This window comes from Leptonychotes weddellii, chromosome 4, assembly GCF_054177405.1.
Source record: "Leptonychotes weddellii isolate Sample4059 chromosome 4, ASM5417740v2, whole genome shotgun sequence".
NCBI lineage: Eukaryota > Metazoa > Chordata > Mammalia > Carnivora > Phocidae > Leptonychotes > Leptonychotes weddellii.
In genome coordinates this window covers 59231417-59243417 of record NC_138372.1, presented here as the reverse complement: position 1 = coordinate 59243417, position 12001 = coordinate 59231417, and the positions used below count along the sequence as shown (strand labels likewise).

At 39.8% G+C, this 12001-nt stretch overlaps 1 protein-coding gene across 1 annotated transcript in view; it reads right to left on the bottom strand.

The window, feature by feature from the left end:
• The window catches only part of MIGA1 (mitoguardin 1), a 72251-nt gene extending 61412 nt beyond the window's left edge, over positions 1-10839 (bottom strand). Inside the window, exons 1-3 of the mRNA XM_081817034.1 lie at positions 10674-10839; positions 8821-8954; positions 7730-7853 (exon numbers count right to left, since the gene is read on the bottom strand). Of these exons, the coding sequence (XP_081673160.1) occupies positions 7730-7853; positions 8821-8954; positions 10674-10677 (262 nt within the window). The 5' untranslated portion in view covers positions 10678-10839. The remainder of the gene's footprint in view (positions 1-7729; positions 7854-8820; positions 8955-10673) is intronic.
• Positions 10840-12001: the final 1162 nt, after the last annotated feature.

The following is a 12001-nucleotide window of genomic DNA, read 5'->3' as shown; positions in this document are numbered from 1 at the left end:
CCTGTCTGTCAAATACATAAAATCTTTAAAAATAAATTAGCTTAAAACAACCATACTGTATTTTTTTTTAAAGATTTTATTTATTTATTTGACAGAGAGAGACAGCGAGAGAGGGAGCACAAGCAGGGCCAGGGGTAGCTGGAGAGGGAGAAGCAGGCTCTCTTCGGAGCAGGGAGCCTGCTGTGGGGCTCAATCCCAGGACACTGGGATCACGACCTGAGCCGAAGGCAGACGCTTAACCGACTGAACCACCCAGGCACCCCAACCATACCGTATTTTTAATAGCTTTACTGATGTATAATCTACATACCATAAATCTCCCCCTTTCTAAATGTAAAATTCAGGGTTTCCTGGCTGGATCAGTCAATGAAGCATCTGACTTTGGCTCAGATCATAATCTCAGGGTCCTGGGATCAGGCTCCACACTCAGTGGAGAGTCTGCTTGTCCCTCTGCCCCTCCCCCTGCTTGTGCTCTCTCTCTCTCAAATAAAATCTTTAAATAGATAAATAAATGTACAATTCAATGAGTTTTAGTAAATGTATAGAGTTGTGCAACCATTATCATAATCCAATGCTAGAATCATACTATGTATTTTTTCAATCGTTATTAACTTCACCTACCTAAAGTAACCAAGTAATTCATAATACCAACAACTCAAAAGTTTTTGGATCTGCTATCTTTAAAAAAGCGAATAGATTTAATTCACTTTTAATTAACACTGTTATCGAAAAAGAGAAACGCTAAACATACTGAAAGAATCGTGCTGAGGAGGATTTAAACTGTCCTCCTCGTAATCTTGTCTACAGTGTTAACTTGGCAGACTACTATAGATAGTGCAGATGTAAAATTAAATAGAGTCCCTGTTTATATTTTGAACTCCAAATTAGTGAAATAAGTTTTGCTGAGGTTCTATGTAGTCAATAAAACCTGACACATGTGACTTCTAAAACTAAGATGATTTACAAGCGAGTATAAAACCAGCTATAAAGACTTAATGGCCCCTCTCTCTCATTCTCTCTCTCAAATAAATAAATAAAATCATTAAAAAAAAAATAGAAGGGGCGCCGGGGTGGCTCAGTTGATTAGGCGACTGCCTTAGGCTCAGGTCATGATCCTAGAGTCCTGGGACTGAGTCCCACATTAGGCTTCCTGCTCAGCAGGGAGTCTGCTTCTCCCTCTGACCCTCTCCCCCTCTCATGCTCTCTCTCTCTCATTCTCTCTCTCAAATAAATAAATAAAAATCTTAAAAAAAAAAGACTTAATGGCAAATACTCGCCTACAAAATAGCTCAGTATCAGCAATATTTCCCAAAAAATGTGCATTGATATTAGCCTTTTTTTTTAGAGGGGGAGTAGGAGGAGGGGTACAGGGAGAGGGAGAGAGAGAATCTTAAGCAGGCTCAATTCACAACCCTGAGATCATGACCTAAGCCAAAATCGGATGCTTAACCAACTGAGCCACCCAGGCGTCCCCATATTAGTCTCTTTAAAAAAAAAAAAATTTACATTTTCCTAAATTAATAGTTAAGTATATAAATACACACTCATTTTGGCATGATATATAAATAAGTATTCCATGATCTTTTTGTGATCAAGATGAAAAAATGTTAAAGTAGAATCAGTTGAATTTATTGCTGGTTGAACAACAAAGTGTCTTGATAATTCTTAGTGACATAAGGCAACTTGAAAGTATCATACCTCAGATCCCTGACTCTGGCTTTGCCCACTTTAAGATGTGATATTGTGACATGATAACATATATTCAATCCCAATTCCTGACAAAGAGCTCCTAAAACTCTTAGGATCTCCTAAGTGATGGGGGTGAGGGGAGCATCTTTGTTATTCATAATAATCTCCTATCACAACCATACCAGAATTTATGCTAATGAGTGACTTCTGGAGGTGGGGGATGGTTGCTAAGGGACCAACCATACAACTAGAAGGCTGGAATTTTCAGCTCCAAACCCAATCCCTGAGGGGAAAAGAGCTGAGGATCACATTAATCAGCAATGGCCAATGATTTAATCAATCATGCCTCCATAATGGGAGTCTCCATAAAAACCCTAAACTAGGGTTCAGAGAGCTGCCAGGTTAGAGAACACATCAAAGTATTGAGAGGCTTGGGGCACCTGGGTGGCTCAGATCGTGATCCCAGGGTCCTGGGATCGAGCACCGCATTGAGCTCCCTGCTCCGCAGGAAGCCTGCTTCTCCCTCTCCCACTCCCCCTGCTTGTGTTCCCTCTCTCACTGTGTCTCTCTCTGTCAAATAAATAAATAAAATCTTTAAAAAAAAAAAGTATTGGGAGGCTTGTGCACCTGGAGAGGGCATAAAAGCCCTAGGCCTATTCCCCATACCTTGTCCTATGCATCTCTTCCATTTGTTCCTGAGTTAGTACCTTTTATAATAAACTGGTGATAGTAAGTAAAGTGTTTCCCTAAGTTCTGTGAGCTGTTCTAGCAAACTGTCAAACTTAAGGAGGGAACTGCAGAACTCCTGATTTACTGATGGTTCGTCAGAAGTCTGGGGAACCTGGACTTGTAATTGGCATGTGAGTAGAGGGCAGTCTTGTGAGGCAGAGCCCTTCATCTGTGGGGTCTGTGTAAACTCTGGAAAGTTAGTGTCATAACTGAATTAAACTGTAGGACATCCAGTTGATGTCTAAAGAGAACTGGAGAATTGCTTCATATGGGAAACACACTTGGCGTCAGAAGTGTCGTGAGTAGAAGGTAACAAGCTTTCCTTTAAATATTTTGTGTTAATGGTTTCAATGAGAGCACTGATGACCAACTAGACCAAACTGACCAAACTAGAGACTGATAGATGAAAGGGATATCAAATCAAAATCTAAATGATCTTAACAATTCAGAATGATGACTCAGAAGTAACAATTTAGTAAGAATAATAAATATAATATCTAAAACTTGGGTCCAAAACAACTGCACAAGAATAAATGAGGGAATATATAGCTTAACAACAAATCTAACAATAACAAAGAACTTACAAGTTTTAGTAACTATAAGCTCAACATTAGCAATGTTTGAAAGCTTAACCAACTGAGCCACCCAGGCGCCCCAGCAATGTTTGAAAGCTAATGTAGTCCTTGGGCTCTGATTGTAATATCCAGAATTTCTACTTCAAGATAGTAGAGCATAGACATTTACTTCTCCTTCTTCCCAAAGGCCCACTGAAAATGACAGAAAAGGAGCACCAGGGTGGCTCAGGCAGTTAAACAGCTACCTTCGGCTCAGGTCATGATCCTAGGGTCCTGAGATCAAGCCCCACATTGGGCTCCCTGCTCGGTGGACAGCCTGCTTCTCCCTCTCCCTCTGCCTGCCACTCTGCCTACTTGTGTTCTCTCTCTCTCTCTAATAAATAAATAAAATCTTTAAAAATATGACAGAAAAAAATTAATGGAAAAAATTATAGCATCACTGGACAGCAGGAAGATGTTATCAGTGGACAAGAAATTATATTTTTATTTTTTTATTTTTTTAAAGATTTTATTTTTAAGTAATCTCCACACCCAACATGGCACCTGAACTCACAACCTTGAGATCAAGAGTCACACATCCTACCAACTGAACCTGCCAGGCACCCAAGAAATTTTAAAGAATACCTCGAAATTAGCAAATATAGGAATAAGGTAAAATAAGAACATCAAAAAACCCACAGCCTTCCTGAGTGTCCCAGAGAAGTTCCAAATTCCAACCCAATAAACACTGTTACCCTGTACCTAGCAATTTATATGTATTATTTCATTTAATCCTCATAATTATTTTGAAAATAGGTATTATATGCCCATTTCTCAGATAAGGAGGCTGAAGTTTAGACAAGTTATATAATCACACAGCTCATAAATGCTGAAGCCAGGATTTGAACCCAGTTAGTGTGAATCTGGACTCTCTACTTTCAGTTATTATGGAGATACAGGCCAAAGGGTAATCCATTAGAGTAATCATTAAAATACTACACTAAATTCAGCTGCTACTGGGGCCCCTGGAAGAGCATGCAACTCTTGATCTCAGGGTCATGAAGTCGAGACCCACACTGGATGTAGAGATTACTAAATAAATAAATAGAAACTTTAAATTCAGCTGGCACTATTTCCCTCAGGTAAGAATAGTAGCTCTCTTCTTTGTCCTTGGATTAAACCTTGATAACTTCCTTCTACAAAATGAGTGAATATGTCTAGAGTGCCTAGGGGGCCTGAGAGAGGAAGAAAGATGCAAGAGTTAATCTCAGATCCTCACACACATATGGAAGAAGGAAAAATTTTTTAAGGAAAGGAAGATCCACATTAAATAAATACCACCACAGGGACGCCCAAATGGCTCAGTTAAGTGTCCAACTCTTGGTTTCAGCTCAGGCCATGATCTCAGGGTCATGAGATCAAGCCCCATGTTGGGCTCTTCACTCAGCATGGAGTCTGCTTGGGATTCTTTTCTCTTCCTCTCCCTTCCCCTCTGCCCTTCCCCCATCCCATTCATGTATCTGCACGCCCTCTCTCTCTCTCTCTCTCTCTCAAATAAATAAATAAATAAAAATCCTTTTTTTTTTTTTAAAGATTTTTATTTATTTATTTGACAGAGAGAGACACAGTGAGAGAGGGAACACAAGCAGGAGGAGTGGGAGAGGGAGAAGCAGGAGAGGGAGAAGCAGGCTTCCCGCAGAGCAGGGAGCCCGACACGGGGCTCAATCCCAGGACCCTGGGATCATGACCTGAGCCGAAGGCAGATGCTTAACCGACTGAGCCACCCAGGTGCCCCAATAAATAAAATCTTTTTAATAAATAAATACTGGGGCGCCTGGGTGGCTCAGTCGGTTAAGCATCTGCCTTCGGCTCGGGTCATGATCTCACGGTCCTGGGATCGAGCCCCCTAGTCAGGCTCCCTGCTCAGCAGGGAGTCTGCTTCTCCCTTTCCCTCTGCTCCTCCCCCAGCTCATGCTCATTCTCTCTCTCAAATAAATAAATAAAATCTTAAAAAAATAAAAATAAACAAACAAATAAATAAATAAATTACTTACTACCACAAGAAATGTTTCCTTTCTTTAGCAGCTGTGGGGTTTCCAGGCTGCCTGCTCCACGATTACATCTCCTAAAGGGAACTTTGCCAGTAGGCATACTCTACTCACAGAGTTCACAGTCAATCATCCCATTCAAGGAAGGTATCTGTCTTATAAAGTAGTGAGGCAATCTAGTGTGGTGGTTCGGAATATGAACTCTGAAGTTAGTCTGCCTGGGTCCAAATATGGGTTCTGTCATTTAATAGCCATGCAACTCTAGGGAAGTTACTATCGCCTTTCCTCTTTCCCCATCTAAAAAATGAGGATGATCACTATATTTATATTAAGTTGTTATGAAGATTAAGTGAGATAATTTTCACTCAGTGTAGTACCTCAGGGAAAGAAGAAACTACAACTCAGCAAAGGGCCCCGCACATGGTAACATGCAAGCAATGGCAGGTGTTAGTTATTAAGTACAGGACAGAGGGGAGAGGAGATAAATTAGATGACTGCTGAGGAATCTTCTAACCTTGAAAACCTATCAAATTCTTAAGAGAAAAAAATATATAATTTCATCAAATAAGACAAAATAAATTCCAAAACAGTGAAGTATTCACTGAAATAAGATCAATACTTGGTTTAAATTCACTCCTGAACCTCTGAAGTTACTTATTAACATCTTTACTTATGACTATTAGCCATAAGTTGCCTCCCAGTAATATAAATTAAATGTGTAAAATGAATTTGGATTTAGAGAATGAGGAGAGCTAATTTACTTCTAAGCAATTTTGATCAGTATCAACCAACAGATATAACAGAGGTACTCTCCTACCAGAATCCTGACCATAGATTGAGTTGTTTCAGTCCAGAAGTTCAAAAATGGAAACTTTCAAAAAGAGAACAATTTCCAAAGAACTCCCAAGAAGGAACAAAATATAACAGCTTCATGTCAACTGGAATCCTCAGGGCAATAACAGGCCAAGGCACTGCAGGAAAAAGCCAGTCAGCTTAGAAGCCAGTGACAGCCCAGGTTAAGACATGGGTTGGGTTGGGAATTTATTCCAAACCTAAGCTAACCAAATTTATGGATTGATTATGGGTTCCACTGTAGAAATCCTATCCATTTAGAGTTCCAAATTAACAATTTACTCAGAAACAACCTGAAGGCTCTAGAAATTAAGCGATCTGCCTAGGGGACTTCTTGTCCAGAACAATGTGAACCCAAAGCAGACCTTTTGGGGCAGCACCTAAGAAATCTTTATAACCTGATAACCTGAAAAAAAATCAGAGATGGACTTTGCCAACCTCCATGGTCAGTGGAAAAAAGAAACTTCGGGCATGCTAAACAGAGTCAAATCTGAGATGCACGTTACAAGAGTAACAAATACAAGAACTACACACCTACATGATCCCTACCATGAGGCTGGAAAGAAATTGTAGGCAGACTATTAGAACAGTGAGGGCAAAGCCTCTATTCCTAGAATTAGACATTAAGCCTTGGGGCCGTTTTCCTCTCCCCTCCTTATAATTTTTTCCTACTCCTTTTTCTCTGTGGTTTTCCTTGCCACTTAACTACTTTCCTATCTTTTTCCAGTTGTTCCATTCCATTGTTACACTTGAATTCTTTTAAAATTCCTTCTCTCTGCCCTTTCTAAATGTCATTATAGTAAGTTATAAAAGAAACTGTGTAGAAAAAACTATAAATATAAAAAGAAGGCTTTGAAAAATTCTATTTGTTGACATGAATACTGTCTACTTTTTTTCTGCCCTGTAACCTCCACATGTCAAAACATTATGCCATCTATGATAAGAACAGAGAAACTATTAAAAAATACTCAAGCCTAATGAATAATTTTGTTGACAATACAGTATGAAAAAGGAAAGAGCAAAATAATACAAAGAGGCTTCATATAACACTATGACATATAGACAATAATTCTTTTAAGTTTTTTTTTAGTAATCCCTATACCCGACAGGGGGCTCGAACTCATGACCCTAAAGAGTCACACGCTCCTCCAACTGAGCCAGCCAGGCACCCCTACACAGTAATTCTTAATTCTAATACAAATGAAATCTTTTACCTAAATAACAATTCCCCTCAAACCTAAAAAATATGTATTTTTACCAAAAAGAGATGCAATGTAATTTTGTCTTCATTCTTTGGAACATTTACAGAATTCAAGGAAGCAATTTTAATCATTCATCCCTTTGAAGACGTCACTTAAGAAGTCTTTTCCTAAGTTCTTTTCTCTTGAAAATATAAAATAAAATGGTATATAATAATGCATGTCCTGAGGGCTGATATGAAAATCTAGCCTGCAGTTAAAACGGGGTCAAGAAATAGAATTACTTAAAATATTTTAAATGTATGCCATGAACTACATGCATATTTTTGAGATGTGTCTCTGTCCCATTTTTATATTATTGTTTATTTTCTTCCTCTCTCCAACACTTGGACTGGGATTCCTTCCCTTAGAATATAATTTTAAAACAAAGTCCCAATCCTACCTATGGTAAGCATTTGACATTAAATCTTAAGGGCATTCAGTTCACTCTAGAAAAATAAAACTGAAAGAAAAAAATCAGTAAATATGATAGAACCTTTTTCTCTTACTATTTTCTAAAAAATATGTAATCATATTAATACCCTTAAGCAAATGATTCCAAGAATATAAAAGAAAATTTTCACACATTTCATAAAAACCATATAAAATACCATCTTACCGATATCATTAACAAGGGAATTAGAATCAGATGCCCCCAGGGTAGCTTCAAACTCCTCTTGGAGACGATATGCTCTTTGCAGCAGAGCTTCAAGTTTATGGATAAATTCAGTACTAATAATATCCTACAAGGAGAGAAAAAGTACACACAGCAAATATTAGATTCGAACACTAAAATCCTCAATAGCTTTCACTCTTAAATGAAAGGCAGAGAAAGTGTGGGATGATGTGCAACGACTGTTGGGTGGTGACAGCACTGGGTTCTAGCTGGACCTTTGGCCAGGTCACCTCAGTTCTTAGGGATTCAGCTTCTCTATCTGTAAATTTAAGGGTGGGCCCCGATCAGGTGTTCTCAAAGTAAGATCCCTGACCAGCAGCATCAGTATCATCCGGGAAGTTGCTAGAAACACAAATTCTCAGGGCCTACCCCAGCCACTGAATTAGAAACCCAAGTCTGTTTTAACAAGCCTTTCAGATGATTCTGATGCATGCTCAAATTTGAGAATCACTAGCCAAGATGATCAGTAAGTACCAGTCCAGTTCAAACTCTATGTGACTTTTATGAATATAATGGCACTTAATTAAACATAAAGTATAAAACAGACTTTTAAAAATCCTTTTAGAAATCATATTAGCTTGGGGCGCCTGGGTGGCTCAGTCGTTAAGCGTCTGCCTTCGGCTCAGGTCATGATCCCAGGGTCCTGGGATCGAGCCCCGCATCGGGCTCCCTGCTCGGCGGGAAGCCTGCTTCTCCCTCTCCCACTCCCCCTGCTTGTGTTCCCTCTCTCGCTGTGTCTCTCTCTGTGTCAAATAAATAAATAAAATCTTAAAAAAAAAAATCATATTAGCTTAATTCTACATATTCTTGGAAAATCAGGGAACTTGATTATGAATTGCAAATATGGGATGTAATAATTCACGGAACAGAAAAAGCCCAATAAGACATACACCCACATAATCCCAAGGGAGACAAAAAAAAAAAAAGAAAAGAAACAGTTGTATTAAATGCCACAAAAGCAAGTACACTGAATCAACATTAAACATTGTTCAACTCTTCCAATATTATAAAGGCCATTCTCAGATAAATCTTACATCTACACTTTCTTCGGCAATGGCGTCTCCTGCACCCAATTTAATGGAACTACAGGCTTCATCCTCAGCCTGTCTATTTCGAAAGGTGAGAGCTTGCTCCCATCTACGCAACGCCTCTTCAAACAATTCCATACCTATGAATTAAGAACAGAACAGTTGTAAATAAGAAAAACCAATGCCAAAAGAAAATTATTATGGGCTGGCGTCTTTCTCATATAGTTATCAACAATGGCACAGTCTGACTATAATTTTGGCACTAAAGAATAATTTTATGTTCACCTCATTTCATAACAGAATTATAATTTCCCAATATATTCTAGGTCTATAGTTCCAGTCAACCAAAAATCAGAGAGAAATAACCAATATGGTTTTTTGTTTTTTTTTTAAGATTTTACTTATTTATTTGACAGAGAGAGAGATAGCAAGAGCAGGAACACAAGCTGGGGGGGGCGTGGCGGTGAGAAGCAGGCTTCCCGCTGAGCAGGGAGCCTGATGTGGAGCTCGATTCCAGGATGCTGGGATCATGACCTAAGCCAAAGGCAGATGCTTAACCGACTGAGCCACCCAGGCGCCCCATAGAATAAAGTTTTTCCATCTTTTTTACCAACAAAAGGTTTCTTAAACTACATGATACCAACTTGTTGATTTGGATGGATAAATTGTTCAGTCAGTTAAAAATCTACAAGACTGTTGGAAAACCCATCAAGAGTTACAGTCCAAGTAGAAATTCCAAATCCCCTCAGCTAGACAGCTTTTATGGGGGGGAAAAAAAGGTGAATATGTGCTTCTTTTTCTCCAAGTAAAAAAAAAGTCTTACCAAAATAATTATGTATTTCAAACAAAACGAAAATATTTCAAAACTTCAATTTTTCTAGACATATAAAAGAAAAAGATTTTTAAAAGCTACTTGATTTGGGGGTGACTGGTTGGTTCAGTTGGTAAAGCATGCAACTCTTGATCTCAGGGTCATGAGTTCAAACCCCAGGTTGGGCATGGAACCTACTTAAAATAAAAATAAATAGAGGTGCCTGGGTGGCTCAGTCAGTTAGGCATCTGCCTTTTGGTTTTGGCTCAGGTCATGACCTCAGGGTCATGAGATCAAGTCCTGCATCAGGCTCTGCACTTAGTGCAGAGTCTGTTTGAGGTTCTTTCTCCCTCTCCCTCTACCCCTCCCACTGCTTTCTCTCTCTCTAAAATAAGTAAGTAAATCTTTAAAAAGAAAAAAAAAAGAATCAACGAATCAGGTTAGATGAGTGTAGCAGATTGAATAATGGCCACCCAAAGATGTCAGGTCCTAGTCTCTGGAACCTGTAAATATTACCTTACAAAGAAAAGGGGTCTTTGCAGATGTGATTAAATTAAGGAATTTAACATGGGGAGATTATTCTAGATTATTTGGTGGACCCTAAATCCAATCACAACTGTCCCAGTAAGAAGCAGAGGGAGATTTGGTACACAGAGAGGAGGTGATGATGCAAGGTAGAGATTGGAGTCACATGGCCACAAGCCAGAAGCCATCAGAAGCTCAGAAGGGTAAGTAACAGATATTCCCCTAAGCCTCCAGAGGAAGCATAGCTCTAATGATACCTTGCTTCCAGCCCAGTGATGATTTTGGTCTTCTGGCCTCCAAAACTCTGAGAGAATACATTTCTGCTGTTTAAATGACCAAGTTTGTGGTAATTTGTTAGAGCATCCTCCAGAAACTAATATAATAGGTTTTGTTATGTACACTAGATTCAACAGATACAAGAACATTTTAAAATTATGTTGCTTTCCTTAAAATAATTCATCATTCTTTAGTTTCACATTAAATGTGAGTATAGTATCTTAAAACTTTTTTATGTTATTCCTACCCATCAAGTATAAGTTCTCAGGAGTGGTCACAGGAATATTAACAAGTTTAATATCATCTTCATCTGCTTTGTCCCAGGAGTTAGAATTGCCGCAAGCACAGCTATGACAAGAATTTACACTCTGGACCTAAAATTAAGATCGACAAAAGTTACTTCAAAATCTCTTTTGTGACAGTATTTTGTCATCTTTTATATTTTTAAGTTATTTATATAAATCCTATTCCTGGTAAAACAACCCATGTAATTCCTACCTGAAGACATAAATCTGATTATATTCAGTTAGGAGTCATAAGACCCTAAGTATTTTAAGCCTTTGTTTGCTCAAAAATACACAAAGAGTATTTCAAACAAAAATCAGTTATTTCCAGAAAAATCAAGCAGTTATTTTTATAGTTTACTGTTTTATTATTTACTTATAAATTTTATCCACACTTACTTTGGTTTGAGGTAACTAGCTTATTTCGTTTTTAGAATTTATTAACAATGCTGATTCCCAGAGCTAGGGGAAAGATGGCGGAGGAGTAGGGGACCCTATTTCAACCGGTCCCCGGAATTGAGCTGGATATCTACCAGACCACTCTGAGCACCCATGAAACCAGCCTGAGATGTAAGAAGATCTGGATCTCTACAAAAGGAATATCGCAGGCGGTTGGTTTTGAGGTACAAAGCGGGGAGCCGTGATTTCGCGGGCAGATATCGGAGGATAAATGGCAGCGGGAGGGTGCCTGGCCGTGGGGTTCCTACACCGCCAGTGAGCAACAGCCTCGCGCGCTGCGAACAGGCACAGACTAGCAGACCGGTAGTGATGGGGAAAGGACTCTACGGCAGCCCCCGGGGCAGAAACCCGGAGCTGCGGGGTCGCGCAGCGAACTGGGAGCGGCTGGTGGTTTTAGAAGCACAAAGGGTAGAGATGTGCCCTGACCTGGAGGCAGGACTGGGAGCGCTGCGGAGGGGCGCACAACCCAGGACGCTGCAGTTTATAGCAGCACGGACAGAAACGGAGACAGTGTGGCCTGGAGAGCTCATTGAAGAACAGACTGCGATGTCTCTGCTCTGAGGCAGAGGGTTGGAAATGGTCTTTTCTGCTCTGATTCGCAGAAGAGACGCGGAAAGCCGCCAGGGAAAGCCGTCAGAAAACAAAAGCCCCAAAAACTGATTCCCGCTGAGCCCATCCCCTGCCACAGGGGCACAGGGCAACTCCGCCCAAACAGGGTTGCCTGACTAACAGCGCGGCAGGCCCCAGAAGACAGGCTGGGAAAACAAGAGGCCAGCAACCCTAAGGTCCCAAGAAAACAGGTGCATCTTGCTTGGGTTCTGGTCAATAATTT